We start from the raw sequence: 20,271 nt of genomic DNA, 5'->3' as shown, positions 1-20,271 counted from the left end.
ACAAGATGTGCAGTTGCTAGGTAAAAAAAAAGTCTATTTGCTTTACACCATTTTCTTGCAGGGTGCAATCTCCCCGCTTCAGCAACAGAATTTGGTTTTCTGCCTGAGTTCAGTAATTTTCAGTCTCATCTTTGGGTATTATGGCATTCACACTTCACACTTTGGGTGTCTGTTTTTGCTCCCAAGATATATATAGGCAGACTTTTTTACTTGCAGAAAAAAAACATTCTTTGCAGTGGACTATTTCTTTCATTCCCGGCAGAGTGACTCAACATTCAGCAATTGATTTTGAAAAAACCTTTTACACAGTTCAGAAATCCCTTTTTCCCCCTATAGGGCAATTTTACACTCAGCATTGGTTTGCTAAAAATTCCCCTGCTTCAGCACAGTCTTGTATCAATTTTCACACTTTTCTGCATATACTCCATTCACAGCTGGTAGTCCTATGCGGTGTGGCAACCTTTATCTGCAAAATCAGTACCACTCGTGGGTCACCATCTGTATTCACTGCTTCAGCGAAACTTTTGAAAACAACAAACACCTATCCCTTTCCAAGGGCTGACTCACTTCTTGAACCCTCACTATGGCTGAAAGGCAAAGACCCCTATTTCAATGACTATATTACACTTTGTGATAGGCAAAATAAGGTTTAGCTACTTCAGCAGTCTCTTCTGGGCTTTTGTAAGTTTCAGTGGTGTGTATCCCTTTAATTCCAATCTCTGCTGCATGAGGTTTTTTTTTTTTTTCAGACTGTAGGCAAAAAGCATTAAAAAAAATTTACATAAAAATCTCCGGTCCTTTTTAACTACAAGGACGCCTCTTGTCCCACCTCGGACACCAAATGTAGACGGACGTTCACAGAGGTACACAATTTGGAGACGTTTATAATGTGAAATTATAATAGGCTTTATTGTGCCTTTTCCTTTTTATCAGGAAATTATCCAAACACAGGGGGGGGGGGAACAAAGCTTCCATTCACTTGGGAGTATTTCTAGTGAAATCCTTGCAATTAGTTCACATCTCCATTAGTTAAGCTTCTCCCAGCCCAAACACATAACATGAAAATAAGCAGATATAAGCAGTCTCTTAATAAGGAAAGTCTTATCTGTTTAGTTGCTGTAGAGTAAGCTTCTCTGCTCTCCTGGAACCGCACCCGTGCGTGCACAGAAAAATATCAGCATCCAGGTTTAGAAGTCTTATTTTGTGTCTTGCAATCAGCTCTGCTGTGTGGCTGGCAGAGCTCAAGACTGGCCAGCTTCAGAGATCTGGGTTTCTTTTGGTCAGTCTCTCCTGGGACTCAAGAACCTCTGCTCTGTCTCTCCAAAGGTCAGCTCTCAGTCAGAGCTAAAGAGAGTTACTTCCTGTCTCAAAGGCAGGCTTTTTGTAAACAATCTAATCAGGCAGGTGGTGTTTAGTAATTAACTACCACACTGCTAGATTAAAGGAACATTACTGAACAGGGATAAGTCCCCTGTTACACAGTCACACACCCACCCAGTCAGTGTCAGTCACCCACCTACCCAGTCAGTGTCAGTCACCCACCCAGTCAGTCAGTCACCCACCCTGTCACCCACCCAGTCACCCTCTGCCCCTCTCTCTGTCTGTCTCTGCCCCTCTCTCTGTCTGTGGCTTCCCCTCTCTCTCTGTCCCTGCCCCTCTCTCTGTCTGTCCCTGCCCCTCTCTCTGTCTGTCCCTGCCCCTCTCTCTGTCTGTCCCTGCCCCTCTCTCTGTCTGTCTCTGCCCCTCTCTCTGTCTGTCTCTGCCCCTCTCTCTGTGTGCCTCTGCCCCTCTCTGTCTACCTGCCTGCCTCTACCCCTCTCTCACCGCCCCTCTCTCACTGCCCCTCTCTGTCACCCACACTCTCTCTCTCACCCCCACACCCTCTCTCACCCCCACACTCTCTCTCTCTGTCACCCACACTCTCTCTCTGTCACCCACTCTCTCTCACACTCTGGATCTGGATATCTTATTTACCCTACATATCTTAACTGCCCTATACCTACACCAAAATAACCTATACTGCTTTCTTCCAGATATGACTCTCGAGCTTCACACAGGAGACATCGGAATCCCCCCTAAGCCAGAAGACAGGTAGGGAACACCTCCCCTCCAACATATAACATTGTGGGAATGAGGGTACCTGGACATTGATGGACTGCGGATCAGGTAAGATCCCAGGTGCGATTGCTGCTTTAGATATTGTGAAGCTAGGGCATCCAGACACTGGTTAAAGGGTGCAGGAAACTAGACATTCACATCTAGCATTTTTTTTCTGTAAATACGACATTTACACACACACACACACACACACACACACACACACACACACACACACACACACACACACACACACACACACACACACACACACACGTAACAAGGACTAATTGTAGTATAATGTAAAACAATAAATAAACTTATGTCAAAAACGAATGTTGTTCTTATTAGTAATTTATTCAATTTTAAAAAAAAATTTAAAGCGGGCCTGGGGGCGGGACTAGGGCGGCGTTGGGGCCCGGGTTGGGGGCCTGACTAGGTGGCGAGTAGATTTTTTGTTTGGTGAGTAGATTTTTGGGTGATTTGTCGACCACTGAGTATTACAGTATCAAAGAAAAGCATACTGATCTCTCCAAACATGCTGATTGGACAGCAGGAACCCTTTCTTCCTCTCCACTCCCACCCCCATGGAGTTTTTATCCTGGGTCCTTGGAGAAGAGAGTTATAGAACCCTTCAACATGGGCTAACTATTTCCAGTCCCAAAAGATCTGAACTTAAACTTGAGCATTCAAACTGCAGCTCTAGCTGCAAGCTAAATCAGCTTTGTGCTTCTGAGCTCTACAGTTAACTGAACTAGACTCTTGGACACACCACTGAGCTCCTTTAAAATATGAATGGTTTCATGCTTCCAGTTTTCCAGACCATGTGGTTTGGGCATCTTTTTCCAGTCTTGCTACATTTGTTCTTGACGTGTTTGGCCTGCAGCGACTTGCAATATGTATGTACATATAGCTTTATTTATATAGCGCCATCCATTGGCATAGTGCTTTACAGCTGCAACACATGTGATATAATAGGAATAAGTTCTTGGTACATAAATATAGACATTAAGAAAATGATTCCCTGCCTGAAGACTTTACAATCCAAGTGTAAAGTAGGGAGAACTTACAGAGACAGTAGGGGGTTGTTTTGGTAAGTGTGTGCAAGGGGTCATGGTAAATGGATATGAGATGTATAGTATCAGCTAACAGAGCTACCCAAATGCTTCATTAAAGAGGTTTGTTATATGATGTGTCTTAAAGGTGGAGAGAGGGTGCTAGTCAGATTTTGAGGGGAAGTGCGTTCCAGAGTTGTGGGGCAGTAAGTGTTTCGGTGGGATAGGGCTTTAGATATAAAATGGGTAGACAGAAGACATCCTTGTGCAGAACCAAAGAATCAGGCAGCCATTGGCGGATTTCCCATTAGGCTCGATAGGACAGAAAAATATGGGGGCTTGCCACCCCGCGCATGCCCGATTGTCACTTGCCACCGCACATCTGCGATCATTGCTTGCCGCCCAAGCATGCACGATCTCCGCTTGTCACCTGCTCATGTGCATGCGAGATCACCACTTACCGGCCGCGCATGTGTAATCAGCACATGCCAGCCGTTCATGTGCAATAGGCGCTTTCTAGCCATGCATGCACATGCGTGTCTGACAACGTGACATCACATGGCAGCGGGTCGGCATGGCGTCAAATGACACTCAAGGAGGAGGGCTGCATCAAGTAAGTGTCTAAGGGGGGCATATTTTTAAATCTGCCACTGCAGGCAGGTGTATAGTGATAAATTAGGGCTGAGATGTAAGGAAAGGGAGAGGAGTGTATTGCCCTAAAAGAGAGGAGAATTTTGAAAGTAATACAGGATTTAATCGGAAGCCAGGAAAGGGATTTTAACAGGACAGATGCTGATACAGATTTAGTAGAGAGTAAAGCGATTCAAGTAGCAGTGTTTAGAATTGATTGTAAGGGAGACAAGTGAGAGGCAGGAAAGCCAGACAGTAGAAGGTTGCCATAGTCGAGATGGTAGAGAATGAGGGCCTGCGTTAGAGTTTTAGCAGTAGAGCGACAGAGCAAAGGGCATATCTTTGCAATGTTACAGAGGACAAATCAACAGGTTTTAGCTACATTATTAATGTGAAAAGAGAATGTGAGGGAGGACTCAAATATGACACCTAGGCAGTGTGCTTGTGATATTGGGTGCATGATGGTTCTGCCAACAGTAATGGGGAACGAAACAGTAGGGCTAGGCTTGGGAGCAAGTATGAGGAGCTCTGTCTTTGACATGTAACGTTTGAGTAGGCGACAGGCTATACAGAGTGATATAGCAGAGACATTTGGAGACTTTGGTCTGTAGAGCAGGTGTAATGTCACCTAGAGAGTGTGTAAATAGAATTTTTTTCCCAGGACAAACTGCTGAGGTATGCCTATGGACAGATCGACAGAGCAGGAGGAGGTGTTAACCAACTAGACACTGGAAGTATGATGGGAGAGGCAAGATGAAATCCAGGATATAGCTCTGTTATGGATACCAAGAGTATGGAGAACATGAAGGAGAAGAGGGTGATGCACAGAATCAAAGCTTGCAGAAAGATCAAGTAATAAAAGCAGGTTTTAATGACCTTGGCCTTTGGTAGCATGGAGGTCATTAGTTATTTTGGTGCGGGCTATTTCAGTGGAGTGAGCAGCGCGGAAGCCAGATTGTAGAGGATGTAGGAGAGAATAGGAGGTAAGAAAATTGAGCAAATTTGAGAACACAAGGCGTTCAGGGAGTTTAGAGGCAAAAAGCAGATGGGAGATAGGACGATGGTTAGAGAGACAGATGGGGTCAAGCTTACTGTTTATGAGCAAAGGTACAACTATTGCTTGCTTGAAGGAGGGGTGGAAGGTACTAGAACTGAGGGATGAGTTGAAAATGTGTGAGTATAGGAACTAGAGTGGGAGCAAGAGGTTGAGGAGATAGGATAGAATTGGGTAAAAAAGGCAAGTTGTAAGGAGTGAGGAGATCAGCAGCAACACTTTCTCCTCTGTGAGAAAGAGTAAAGAATGGCAGAATGAGAGTTAGAAAGAGGTCTACAATATGAGAATACAGAAGGGATGTCTTGACGAATGGAATCCACCTTTGTCTTGAAATAGTCGGCAAAGTTCTGACAGGTGAAATGGAGGAAGGAAAACAGGTAACAGATGATGGTCTGAGTAGGGAGTCAAAGACAGAAGAGATGGCATAGTTTAGACTTGTGAGCATTGATTAGTGAAGAAAATTAGGTGTGTTTAACCTGGGAGAGGGGAGAGTTGAAACAGGATACAATATATCTGTAGTGAAGGAAGTCTGCGAGAGTATGAGATATCCTCCAGAGGAGTTCAGAGGAGCGAGCACAGGAGCAGAGCATGCCTGTATGGCAGCTTAAAGAAAGGGGAGAATCAGGTAAAGTAACTTGGGATGGCCCTAAAAAGGGGGTCTAGGGTAAAGGAGAGTGGGAAAATGGGTGCTAAAAGCAAGAAATCCTGGTCAACGAGTAGCAATATGCAAAAGGGATCCAAGCACACTAAACAATTGGAAAATTCACAATGTAGCAAAAAGGGTAATTTCATAACTAAAGAGTCACAGTTGCATCCAACGTTTAGCTGCACATGCACCTTAATCAGTGATTCATCAGCAGCCAATGATAGAGGAGTGGCGGGCAAGGTGAGAAGGGTTTAGTGCTGTGAGTTTTTGAAGTTTGAGGCAGCCTGATTGCATTTTCGACTCCACCAAGGATTTTTAGTGCTGTGAGGTTTCTAAGATGTTTTCACTTACATTCTACCGTCAATGCATTTTTACGTTACTACATTTTCAGCTAGTACAATGAATGTGCCTAATTTTCGTTAGTCTAATCACTCTTTCCACAGTTGCACTGTTTTCAAAATGTTGCCTTGACAAGTAATTTGCCTATTAGAGCATGTTGAGAGTCTCGGTCATGTACAGTATGTCTATTGCACATTTTAAAACATGGATTTGCATCTTTCTCCTTAGAGCCCTCCTTCCCTAAAATATTTTTGGGACAACTCTAGGACATTCTATTCCTAGGCTAAACGGATATCATAATCTGTGTGGTGCGGCCCAGTTTGTCTCAAAAACATGCTTTATTAGTGGGCCTTCGAAAAGTGATGTGAAAATCAAAGTTTTATTTCTGTATGGTTCTATAGAAATGTTACATTTAAATTGGGATTTGTGCAAACATATTGTTTGTACAAAATGTGTCAAGTTGTACGGTTTAAAGCTTGTTTTACTAATGAACAAGGTGAAGGGCATATAAGATATGCACTTGCAGAGAATTCATTTGTTGCACACCACAAATTAAAACATAGCATTTTCACAACATACACTTACAATATATCACTGTATGTAAGTCTGAACAGTAATTAAAAAATAATAAATTGGTAGGGTAAAGTGGTAATGCTGAATAACACAATAGCTTAATACGTCTTATTAGGTGTATTGCAATACCATAATGAGAGGCTAATGACCTTAGAGTTGTCACCTCTGAAACTTTTCTTGCAAGTCTTGACAGGGAGTCCCTTTATACTAGCATCAGACATGACAATGGACTTAAAGCCTGCGCACATTTTCTACCCACAAGAGTCTGCAGATTTGGGAAGCATAATACATTCATCCAAGCCTTCTTAGAATTTGTGTTAACACACAACTATTTTGTCTTTGATGGACAGTATTACCACCAGACCAGTGTACAGCAATGGGCATGTAGTGTGCACCCACCTATGCCAATTTGTACCTGGGCTGGTAGGAGGACGTCCATGTGCTAAACACTGAGCTCTCTATGTACACTGGTCACATTGATATGTGGATCAGGTACATAGACAACATTGTGATTTTATGTAACAGACTTGCCACACTTTTTTCCAAATTTGGTGCACACCTGAATAGTAATCAACTAAACCTTTAGTTAACGACTGAGATAAGCCAAACCACTATTACGTTTCTGGACCTTGATATCTACATCGATCCAGCTGACAATATCTAAACCAGGGTTTTCATGAAAAGTACGGCTACCAATAGCCTGATTTTGGCCCAAAGCCAACATCCAGTAAGTCTTGTAGCAGGGATACCGACTGGTCAATATCTCCGATTAAGGCGGAATTGTTCGACCCTTCAGGAGTTTATTACTCAATCAAAAGACCTTAGGAACCGATTCCTCAATCGGTGATAGTCTCAATGTCTTGAAAAAAGCCAATCATCAGGTGCTTGGAAGGAATAGAGACTCATTATAAACACACTGACGTACAGCACTCTAGACCGAAATAGTATTGATAATGTGCAGTGTGCGCAGAGCGAAGTGGGCCCAAACAACCCCACTGCAAATCATAGAAACCCCAGAGTAGGCTCCAGCACACTTAAGATAGATAGACAAACGTAGAGTCTCAGAATAAGCCACAAATTTAATCACGTAAACAGCAAATTAATATACAAAATTGGAAATGCTAACTGACTACTAATGCAAAGTATACAGCTCTAATTATCACACAAATAAGGGGAAACAAGATATAAAGGGGAAGGGAAGTGTGGGGTACAAATGAGGGTATGGAGAGAGGACAACGGGGTACAACGGGGTAGGATAAGAGGGGCAACGTTTCAGGGTAGACACCCTTTCTTCTGGCCCGTTCCCTTGGGTCAGAGAGACCTCAAGGTACTTCCCTTAATCCTTGTCCCCCCTGTGAGAGACACAAATGCAAGCAAAGCAAAAAAGTCACAGACTAATGCAAGCAACAGCAAGCAAAGCAGAAATCAAAGCAGAAATCACTGAGTAATGCTATCATGTAATCCAGCCGTGAACAGCCATCCGCAGTAAAGATAAGTAAATAGGGGTAAAGCAAACCGTCCTTAATCTTATTGTTCACAGGATATGTGCAATCTTCCTTTCTCTCACTGGAGCTGTGGTGGCTTTGATTTCTGCTTTGCTTGCTGTTGCTTGCATTAGTCTGACTTTAGTAGTCAGTTAGCATTTCCAATTTTGTATATTAATTTGCTGTTTACGTGATTACATTTGTGGCTTATTCTGAGACTCTACGTTTGTCTATCTATCTTAAGTGTGCTGGAGCCTACTCTGGGGTTTCTATAAATAGAGACTCATTATTGGCAAAAAAAATCCCAAGAGAACCCGATCAGACCAAAAAATATATGGTGCATTGGTACTTACAACAAGAGATGGTGGACCATTAAACCCATCTTCTCTAAGCATTGGCAACTTCTTCTTGGTCATAGCGATCTTAAAGATTTTCTTGGCCCTACTCCGGATAATACAAGGCAGCGTTCTAAAAACCTATGAAACCATCTAGTTCACAGCCATCATCAAAGGGCATGACCAACCAACTGGCTCTCCTCTCCTGTTAAGGGGATGTACATGAGCCAGGGCTGCAAAGTTTGTAACCACGTCCTCCTCTCTAAAACTTTCTCTAACTCTGACAATAGCAAAGACTTCACTATCAATACATTCATTAACTACCGGTCTGTGAAAATGGTATATCTTATCACATGTTCACGAGGTAAGAAACATGTTGGTAAAACAACCAGACAATTACGTAGACAGACGCATCCTGCAACACATCAATTCTATCAAATATTCACTGTACACCAGGAATATGATAGCGACATGAATTGTCTGAGCATAACAAATATATAACATCTCAAAAACCCAGTTAGAGGTACTGTAAGAGACATGTGCAGAGGTATAATCAGGGAGACATATTTGGGGAAAATAAACCACAGCTTTTATTCAGCCCATATCTTTAAACAATACAGTTTAGACAGCCTTTTAGACAAGGGATCTGCCGTCAGAGCGACGTTGATAAAAGTTTGCTTCGCATTGAGCCAGAGTGGATTTCGAAATTGAACACACGCAGCCCCAATGGACTCAAAGGGTTAACGTTACCCCATTCATTGATTGATCTCTCTGTATCAATGAGTCATTGTATCAAAGTTTCTCCGTCTCGCTCTATCTTTTTATTGTGAATTCACATATCTATTAGTAGGACTAGGCTTATTATATATTTATTCCATAATTTTGGTTATCATATTGAATCATTATATATATGCTATTACTGATTTTGCCATTTGTATGTACTGTATGTGTATCTTTATTTATATAGAGCCAACAGTGCACTCAGCACTTTACAAAGACAATACAGTACAGGGAATTAGAATAATACAATAAGCGCAGCAAAATCAGACAATAGGAAAGGAAATCCCTGCCCTGGAGAGCTTATAATCTAAGTGGTATGTTGGGAGATTTACAGAGACAGTAGGTGAGGGAATAAGTGCAGTAGATTGCAGTGCTTGGCCACAATGGGTGTTAGGAGTGACTGTGGTTGTGGGACAGTAGCCATGAGTTCAGGCTATTGGGTTTTTATATGACACCCTGAGCAGTTTCTGCTGGTCTGTATTCCAATCTAGTTAAGTTTTAGCAAGTGTGCCATCTATTGCATTACATGCTGTTGTTACTATTGTCCCAGTGGTCACCATGGCAATGGCCCTCTGAAGGACGTGTATATCTAAAGTTGGGTATTCGCATATGCAGCCTTTGGCATGAACGCGCTCCACCTCATGATCTTTTGGTCCCCCTTGGCAACGAACACTGAGGAAGGAAGCGTGCATTGTGTATGCACATAGAATTATGTATATGCGCATGCTCCATCTGATCTTGATTTGACCACGGATGCTCCAGGAGAAAGCGCGTGCACGCATACAGTTATGCGCATGCGTGAGTGATACCTGTAGAGTTGCCATGATGACAGTTCCTCTCAAAAGCTCAGTTGGAATAAAGACACCGACTACCCCTGACGAAGCTCCTTTGCAGGAGGGAAACGTGCGTCTGGCACTTAGCTTTTGGTAAAGTAGCAGAGACAGATATGGTTCTGCTGTAGGGGTAGCTGATGGTTGTTACACTGAGCTGTAGGGTCCAGCAAGCAATTACCACTCAATTTAGCACTACAGCATTTGACTTTTTGACTCTCCACCCAATACACCTAATCCCCTTGGTTTTTTTTTCATTTAACTATTGCTTGTTCAGCTGTTTTATTTAACACACAGACCTTACTGGGGAATCCACTGCTACTACGTAGTGTGCAGCAGGATACTTTTGTTACTATATGTGTCTTAGGTGCAGAGTCGGTCATTATTAGTGACTGTGACAAATTTATATTATAAATTGAGTGTTATTGTCTCATTTGTGGGTTAATTGAAACATGAATACAAAGCCTTCACTACCCGAAGCTTTATATTAACTCTCAGCTCATTAGCATCTAATTATGGTATTGCTATACACCTATTAAGGTTTATTAAGCTATTGTTATTTCACATTACCACTTTACCCTACCAATTTATTATTTTTTAATTACTGTTCAGACTTACAAACAGTGATATGGTTTAAGTGTATTTAGTAAACACTATGTTTTAATTTGTGGTGTGCAACAAGTGAATTTTCTGCAAGAGCATAGCTCATATGCGCTTCACCCTGTTTTTAATTATTCCCTAATTCACAGTTTTTGTACCCACTTTAATCACTTTCATATATATTTTACACTCTGGTCAATTAGGTGCTCAATTAGTTGATAATCTACTACCTCTCATCCCCTTTTTTCAGTCAACCTTATTTTGCAACAGAAAAAATCAAGTGAGACAAAGTATTTTGAAAAAGTGCAAAGTACATCATTTGAGTTTTGTAAAGCACGATTCAACAACATATAGAAAAGTTGTGAAATAATTGCATTTACATGTATAGAATTGATTAATTATAATCTCTTGTCCTTCCTTTCTCCACTGTATCGCTGACTTCTGCCTCAAATTCCTCCATTTCCTGAGGCTTTTAGTTTTTTAGCCCAACTGGCAATCCCCTACTAACAGCTATGTTGTGTAAAATGTAGCACATTGCTACAATTTCACACATACTCCAGCCGGAACACTGCTCCTCTAGACCTGTCAAGGAACCTGAAGCAACCTTTCAAAAGGTGCACTATTAGTCTGTGCTATTACAGCCGCGACGCTACCGATGACGTCACCCATCGCCGTCGCCATTGTGAAAGTTGTAATTCATATTTTGATAGAATCCTCAAAGGAGAGGTATAGAGCATAGCAGGCAGGAAATGAACAGGTATACGGTACACCCAATAATAAAAACAATTTATTGGGTAACGGAGAAGAGAGACATCAAAAATATGGTACAAGGACCAACTCTGACGCGTTTCGGGTGCAAGTGCCCTTTGTCAAACAGTAGTATATTTTGGAGACGTTGCTGGCTACAAGGCCAGTGACGTCAGCAAGGGGGAAGGCAGAGGGACGGAGAAGCTCTCTGATTGGCTTATAGCTAATCACATGTGGAGATCGTCTCTCCAAAAATCAAATTCTACTGACTACCAGATTTTGGTAGCACTGTCGCTCTGTCGCGTCCACTATAAGCGGCGCCAACAATGCATTTGTTTTGACACAACGTCGCAGAGCTGTTGCCGGCACTATTAGCGCCGCCTTACAGATCGGATGGGGGTTGTTGTATTTTATCTCCTGGGTGTGACTGATTGGGTAACGGTATTAAGAGCCAAGACACTGCCACCTGTAAATGGGGAACATGAAAGCTTAATTGTGGGACTAATAGTGGAAATCAGTAGTAAAGTGTAATAATTGAAAAGTGCACATACCAAGAAGCCATTCTAACTATGGTTGTCTAACCTTCAGTAAGTCAGAAATGGCATTGTGGAGAAATATGAAGGAATAATGGGCGCAGCCACTGTATTTTTCAGCCAAGTTGGTGATGCGAAATCAAGCATCACAAATGATCTTGACAGTAATGCAATGGTAGAGTTTCCTAAATCTGAACATGGCTTCATCCCTCGGTGGAGCCACTAGTTCACTGCTCCCACAAAATGTGTGAAGTGAGCCGATTTTTGTTTGGGGTTGTTAATAGCCTGTTGAGCATGCGGGAATTGAATTCATCTTTTAATTCTAGAGAGAAATGCCCTCAATTCCTGCTTCAGAATCCAGGATTAAGCAGGATGAGATACTCTTGCAGAAACAGTAACTGTCGCTCCCCCCCCATGTCTGTTTTAGTGAAGAACAAGCACTGCCAAATAGCAGATAAAAAGTGCTAGAAATGGTGGGTTCTTATAGTGTAGCATAGTTTGCACCTAATCCCTGTTGCAGATAATTAAAAAGTGTTCTTAAATTAAGAACAGCTGTGGATCAAACTCTAAATTTACCGCTAACATGTGCAATTAAACGTGTGTACACTGACATAGAGCTCACTTAAATAAATTAGACCTAGATATGACTCTGCTCCACCGGTTCAATCATTAGATCAGTGGTTTTCAACCCGGGGTTCCGAGAGCACCCCTCAGGGGTTCCGCGGCCGCCAAGGGGGGAGCTGGGATCAATTCTCCCAGCTGTCCTAGACCAGGTGGCGCGGCGGCAACCTCACATTGCAGTGACCGCCAGGTCCCGAGCTAAGAAGAGGCTATTCTTCCTCTCTCTGCTGCTTCGGTTGGCGCTGGCTGACAAGAGGGAGACAGAGCATTGGGAAGGTGGGCGGGTACTCTCGCAAGGGGACAGGAGGAGGGGGGGTAATGGGGAGGGACACTCGTCTCCTGCAAATGCCCCTTGCTGCAACACTAAAAGGATAAGTGTGTGCATGTATGTGGGAGTGTGTGTATGCAAGTGGGAGTGTGTGTGTATGTAAGTGGGAGAGTGTGTGTGTGTATGTAAGTGGGAGAGTGTGTGTGTGTGTGTGTGTGTGTGTGTGTGTAAGTGGGAGTGTGTGTGTGTGTGTGTGTGTGTGTGTGTGTGTGTGTGTGTGTGTGTGTGTGTGTGTGTGTGTGTGTGTGTGTGTGTGTGTGTGTGTGTGTGTGTGTGTGTGTGTGTAAGTGGGAGAGTGTGTGGGAGAGTGTGTAAGTGGGAGTATGTGTGTAATTGGGAGAGTGTGTGTGTGCCACTTGTTGCAACACTAAAAGGACAAGAACGTGTGTGTGGGAGTGTGTGTGTACGTGGGAGTGGGAGAGTGTGTGTGTATGTGGGAGTGTGTGTGTGTGTAAGTGGGAGAGTGTGTGGGAGTGTGTGTAAGTAGGAGAGTGTGTGTGTGTGCGCGCACGCACGGGGAAGAGTGTGAGGGGGAGAGAGATGGGGCAATAGGGGGCGAGAGACGAGGGGCGCTGGCTGGGATTCCCCAGAATTTAAAAATCGAAATCCCTAACCAAAAAAAAGTTGAAAACCACTGCCTTAGATTAACGTGCCTCATGCAAACAGTATGCCCCCTTTGCCTATTTTTTCCCAACTCTAAATTGGGGCCTTATCTTTACGAGGCAAAAAACGCCATTTAGCATTTGCGCAATGAATTTGTGGTACAACTTCACTGACGTTAGCCAACTCTAAATCGGGAAGAGGAAAACTGCACGAATTATAGGTGCAACTTTGATATATGTCATTAGAATATTACATATATATTATAATATCCTCCCCTAACACATCCTATAACCAAAACCAAAAATACTAATTTGCAAATGCAATTGCAATTTTTACACAGTACAGCAAAACTGGAGCAAAGCATCTTGATACATTATTGCTGTGATTCCCAACTTTTTTACATGGTGCAGCCCCTGCTAGGAAATATGTGTTCCAAGTACTTCTAATTAATAAATCTTTTTGACTATACAGACTATTGCTAACAAAACTGTTCCAGGTTAGTGTTCTGAACTTGTGGGAGGAAAATTGCTTAATAAGCCCACAAACTACACCTCCATGTGTGCAGACGGCATGGGTGGTACAGCTGTCAATCACTGCCAAAGCATCCAAACTCTTGCCCACAATGCAGCTGTGGATGCAAAGTATTGTGGGTAGCAACTTTGGAAGTTCTTGCTGCAATTGACAGCTATACCACCCATGCTAAAGTGCAGTTTGGGGCTTTATGAAGTGTGCAGCCCCACCATGAACTCAGGGACCTGCCTGGGATCGGCCATTACATATTTTTGGGGGCAGAGTCCCTGGAAGAAACGTTACGAATCACTGCAATCATGCAAAGTGATGCAGAGTCAAAATTACATACTATGCACCTGGTTTTGGAGCAATGTTCCAGTTGAACATCAGTGCGAAACTTGATACATAATGCATTTCTCCGTTACAAACACTCCACTCCACTCTCCCATGATGACACACACTGCCCTCCCCCATATTGACACACACTGTACTCCTCTATAATAATATCCTCTATGACAGATAATTCACTAACCCATGACGACACACACACAGAACTCCCCCATGACGACACACACTGCACTCCCCCATGATGACACAGACAGCACTATCCTGACACACTCTGCACTCCCCCATGATGATATACACTGCACTCCCACAATGCCTTTCAAAGCACACTCCACCATGACACACAATGTACATCCCTATGCCCTTTACAGCTCCTTTTTCTCTGCACCCTTTACATCCATCATACTTCCCTTAGCACTCCCCATTTGATGACACTACTTTTCCCCTGTCAGTGACTTTCCCAAGTAAGAAAGAGTGACCTTAAACAGTATGACTGAGTCCGGTCCTCCAAGCTATAATTATTTCCATTCTGCCCACCATAATAACACTTTTTGAATAGCCCTGCTATAAAACAATACAAAATTCTGTTTTTAATGTGGGTGAAATTAACAAATGATAATCTCAACACCTCAGTGCACTTTTGCATAAATAATGAAATGTGCTATTTATACCAGCAGTAATTTTTTTTACATTCTACAACAAATTTTTACAAAATAGCAATATAATTTAAAAAAATATGCAAAAATGTAGTTCTAAATCAGATCAATTAGATCAATCATATTTCTTCCTAAAACTCCCTTCTGGAAGAGAAAACTTTAAGAAAATTATTTAACATATTGATTTTTAAATTTTTCTTTTTTTTGTTTTGATTTATCACTGCCATACGTTATTTGGAACCTAAGTAACATTGTACTTTTAGAGGATTATTGTCACAATCTAACATAATTTATAAAAACATATAACAGGTTGCAGAATACAAACATAAACAAGACTATTCCAATGTTTTTAAACACAATTTTTGAACTGCATAAATTATTAGAGAACGATTATGCTTTTAATAGGTGTTATAAAATGAAACAATTATGGAACCCCTGAAGTCTGCATCACAGAAATAACTGTATACAAAGGATGGGATATGAATGAACCTTAAATGTTTTATCTGAAATGTGAAATAAAATAAGTTGTATGTACTGTATTCTGTTTTTAAACACACACTTCTCTATTTATTTATATTGTAATGTCACACTTAAAAAGTGGACTAAATACTTTATAAATATCGCATAATTTGTTCAAATATGTTAAAAAGTGTCTGGGGCTTATTCAATTAAATGCAAGTGTTGATCCGGCTCTACCGCACGGAAACTCCCATTCAAGTCAATGTGCCTAATTGTATAAATGGTGAAAATGCCAATACCATAAGGAAAGCCCTAGTAAAGTCAATGTGACTTTCTGTGGTGACGCGCCGAAATGGTGCTATCACACATCTATATATAAAACTGAAAGTTTGGTTGTGTGTGGGTTTGTGAGGTTGCTTATTGGTTGCGGCGGCTCACGTGCTTGGCGGGGCTCACGCTGTGATTGGCCTAAGGGGTGGGCTCACAAACACACACACAAACACACACGCCCTCAGCCTCACAAGCTCCTCACACCGTGTGCCCCTCTGACCGAGAGACACACGCAGTGCACCCACAGAATTATTCTCCTCCTCACCGAGCGCCGCCAGCCACTTCAAACCCCAGCCGCACACCTACAGCCGCACCTCACACGCCTCCCCTCCAGCCGCACCGCACCATCAGTCCCTTATCCCTCCGCCTCACAACCTACACCTGGACCGCTGCCGGCCCCCTGCATCACCGCCACCTCCCCTCCAGCTGCACCCCACCATCAGTCCCTCACCCCGTTGTCTCACAAGCTACACCCAGACCGTCGCCGGCCCCCCCACATTACTGCCAACCCGCCGCCTCCCTCCAGCCGCACCGCACCATCAGTCCCTCACCCCGCCGCCTCACAAGCTACACCCAGACCGCCGCCGGCCCCCTGCATCACCGCCACCCCGCCGCCTCCCTCCAGCCTTAACACACCATCAGTCCCTCACCCTGTTGCCTCACAAGCTACACCCGGACCGCCGCCGGCCCCCTGCATCACCGCCACCCCGCCGGATCACAGCATTTCTTTGATTCACATTCACTTCAGTCTTTATAATATTGACACATTACAATAACACATCAGTCACTGCCTCCCACCCACTCACTGCCTCCCACCCTTCCACCCACCCACTGCCAACTCACTGCCTCCCACCCACTCAGTCACTGCCTCCCACTCACCCACCGCCAAAGTCACTGCCTCCCACCCACCCAGTCACTGCCAACCACCCAGTCACTGCCTCCCAACCACCCAGTAACTGCCAACCACCCAGTCACTGCCTCCCACCAACCCACCCAGTCACTGCCTCCCAATAACCCCCCCACCCAGTCACTGCCTCCCACTCTGAAGGGGGGGGGAAATCACTACCCTACCGCCTGCACCCCCACTGAGCCACCGGCGCTGAGCTCTGAAGGGGGGTGATTACAACCCTCACGCCCGCCCCCCCAGTGTGCCGCCGCCGCCGCCTAGCTGTAAAGGGGGGTGAATCCCAACCCTCTAACCCACCCCACCAGTGACCCACCGCGCTCTGAAGGGGGGGGGGATTGGACATGTGAAGGGGGGGGGCGGACAGGCCCGTGACCAGGGGGGGGAAATTAGAGCGGTGAAGGGGGGTGGGCCGAGCTGAGAAAGGGGGGGGGAAATCGGACATGTGAACGTGGGGGGTGGGGGGTGAGGGGGTAGCGCCGCTGTGAAGGGGGGGGGGAGCAGAGAGAGAGGGGGAGCGGGAAAATTAAATCCCGGGCAACGCTGGGTATATCAGCTGGTTATAGAATAAAGTATATGAAGATAATGGGTGCTCTAACAGTCCAGAAAAATTATATTATATTCATCGATAATGAGAAAACACATATGGCTCAGTTGTTGAGTGGGTAAACTACTGAGTGAGTGAAATATCACACTGGAAGCATAAATGTCCTGAAGGCAACAGAAAAAATATGTAAAAACACACGTCGCTGTACCTCATTGGGAATAGCTGTATAGTAAAGTCCAGAACTCACCCCAATATGTAGTAAGAAAGATGATCCTTAGTCATGAAGTATCAGAAGATCTTACCCACTCCTAGAGCCTGTAGTGATCCAGATGGCGTGTCCAGCCGCTTGTTGAGTTTCAAACAGTCCAGAAAATATGCAAATAAATGCACAAAGCAGCGCACTGCCCAGGGACACAGGTGTACAAAAATGAAAAAATGATTTATTGTCAATCAGAAATGACAAACAAGGAGGTAAGCACCCTCCAACGTGTTTCACACAACAACGTGCTTTATCAAGTAGCACCTTGTTGTGTGAAACGCGTTGGAGGGTGCTTACCTCCTTGTTTGTCATGTCTGATTGACAATAAATCATTTTTTCATTTTTGTACACCTGTGTCCCTGGGCAGTGCGCTGCTTTGTGCATTTATTTGCATATTTTCTGGACAGTTATAGAATAAAGCCCAATGGAAGTTTCCATGTGGTATTATGAAATTTGCATTTTCTTGAATAAGCTCCAATGTATCAAAGTCTCTTTGTTGCAAAACTGAAGTAAGAAAACTGCACTAGATTTATAAAAGTTAAAAAAAGTCCCATAGGAAGCAGTTGTATTTCTTGCTTTAATAGATCTAGTGCAATTTTTTTGCTTCACATTTGCCCTATTTTTGCAACCGGGAGACTATGACACATAACCACAGGATGTCAAAACAATGATTTATAACTCTGCATTGGCGTTGCTCAATTATTACTTAGCAATGCACGAGGACCTTATGCTGCAAGTTGGAAGCAAAATCCTAACTAAAGGTTATTGCACTGACCTGTTGTAAACCAAGAGAATAGCAAAGTAAATGTAATTTTTATAGTAATCATTTAAAAATGTGTACTGTACAAATAAAACATCTAATTGAAATCTCTGCATAGCAAATAACACTGTGCTTCTTGAAATGTTACATTTTTTTATATTGACTTCATTGTGTAATTTTTTTGTGTTTTTTTTTTATTAGACAATTATGTCTTTATGTCTTTATATCAAGCTAGCAATGTAGGTCACTTCTGAGATGTCCGTCAGACCTATGAACCTGGGTAATGTATAAAGATTCTGTACGTAAATGGATGAATGGTTTTAGTAGTCTAATAAAAGGTAGCAGAGTCAGCAACATTATTATTGTAATTAGTGCAGATACACTATTATGAGCATCTTTAGGAAAAACAGAATGTAAATTAAGGCACAAAATTAATGTATTGCTAATTAAAGTTTTCATGTTGGTTCTTCTAATATAATGTGTTTCATGGAGTTTTAAATTTTAAGTCAAATTTCAAACAGGGTGGAGGGGGGTGGGAGCTTTAGCATCACAATAGCAGCATCTTCCCTGGGTGCAGCAGCAACAGCAGCATCACTAAGGCATCTCACATTTCACTCATTCATTTCCCTAACAGATGCCTTACCTTATGACCTCTGTAGAAGGCAATTTCTTCCACGTTAGCTATAATTCTGGAGTGGACATAGCGCAGGTAGCCCTTCCTGTGGGCCTCCTCTGCCACCAGCTTCCCAAATTTAGGTGAGCATGCTTTTAGCACCTTGGCTGTTGCATAAACTACTAGCCCAGCTAGCAGTGTAGGCCCCAGGGGATTAGCTCCTCTCGACCTAGCAGTCTGGATGAGGGTGTAGGATGTCAGCACCACATCCAGTATAGGCTTGGTGAGGTTAGAATACAAATGTGCCACAGACTGAGAGAACATCATAATATCCTCAGTTAGGGACTGATCTGGGTTGGCCAGCCTCCCGTCCATATTAATGATCTTATAATAAGTCTGATCAGCAAAATACGTCTCATATGCATGGTCCACTAGACGAGTACGGAAGGCCAGTGCCAGCTTGCACTCCAAGTACCGGATTGCACTATTCACAAAAGTGGCCGGGATGGCAATCAGGAGCCATTTCACCAGCTGAATCAAGAAGCTTTGTGGTTTTTTCTCCACAATGCTTTTCACTATTTTCCCATCCAGACCTGCAACATAAACTGACAGAAACGTCCTGGAAATTAAAGCCAATGAGTGCACAGAGAGCAGCCCCAGCTCCTTTGTCACCAGTTTGGGGAAAAGGATTTTCCTGAGCTCAAGAAGCTGCCTGTAAAATTCAGCATTGATGGCTGGGGATTTCTTTTTGTAGGTGTCCTCAGTGTGGTTCAGCTGTCCCTCCTGGTTGCTGTGTGCATGTTTGCACGGGCTGCTATCTTTCCGGCTGAGCTGCCTGCAGAGGATGGGGTACAGAGTCTTGACTCCATAAGCTGCAGCCAGCAGGAAGGCAGCTCTCTTCACTGCAGACTCCTTGCTCCATTTCATCCTCTCAGCTGCCTGCAGCATATGTGACATTTTTCTCAAACCTCTCTACCAAATAAAATATTTATATAAATGCAAAGGATTTCAAAACTGATCCCACTCACTGTCCTAAATGATATTGCAAGAAGCAATTAGAATAGTCAAAGGTGGCCACTGAGACTGCATCGTTTGGACGAATGCAGAAATCTATCAGGAAGAAAGCTGTGTGGCAGTTTGTATTATGACAGGTTCAAAGAAAGAGTCTCTATGGCATCTCGTTGTGGATGAGTTTCTCTGATACGTTCAGCACTAATGATAATACAAGCACCTCCCCAGCCAACAGCTTATTGGGTGCAAAGGCATAAAGCATCATCCTGGTTGTCAGTATCTGCTTAAAAATTAGTGACAGACGTCAAGTGAAATGCTCTGGGAATGCAGCTTTATTCATATCATTTGTAGTTTTAGGGTAAGTAGATAAGGAATATATTAGGGAAAATGTATATTTAGTTTTATTGTTCAATAGATTTTTATAGCTGCAAAAAAACAGGACCAGTTTCAGCACTGTAGAAGGTTGGGGTATATTATTTTTTTCTTTTACTCCTTACAACTTTACCTACTCTTTTTTTTTTTAATGCGGTATGGTCATTTACAGCCGTGACTAAATAGACCATCTACTAAACCCTTTCATATATTTGGACACTCCAATACTAAAATGTTGGCAACCTTATAA

The 20,271-nt window shown here is 43.2% G+C and overlaps 1 protein-coding gene across 3 annotated transcripts in view; it reads right to left on the bottom strand.

Moving 5' to 3' along the window:
* The window catches only part of ABCD2 (ATP binding cassette subfamily D member 2), a 119,967-nt gene extending 100,061 nt beyond the window's left edge, over nucleotides 1–19,906 (bottom strand). The window contains exon 1 of one of the 3 annotated variants that reach the window (XR_012801634.1): nucleotides 18,669–19,905. Coding sequence is in view for 2 of the 3 variants with exons in the window: in XM_075599760.1 (XP_075455875.1) it covers nucleotides 18,669–19,595 (927 nt within the window). In the remaining variant the exon portion in view is untranslated. Of the gene's footprint in view, nucleotides 1–18,668 lie in introns of all 3 variants that reach the window. The other 2 variants (XM_075599760.1, XM_075599759.1) reach the window with 2 other exon arrangements.
* Nucleotides 19,907–20,271: the final 365 nt, after the last annotated feature.

The sequence above is a fragment of the Ascaphus truei genome, chromosome 5 (assembly GCF_040206685.1).
Source record: "Ascaphus truei isolate aAscTru1 chromosome 5, aAscTru1.hap1, whole genome shotgun sequence".
Classification (NCBI taxonomy): domain Eukaryota; kingdom Metazoa; phylum Chordata; class Amphibia; order Anura; family Ascaphidae; genus Ascaphus; species Ascaphus truei.
This window is presented reverse-complemented; position numbering and strand designations above follow the sequence as displayed.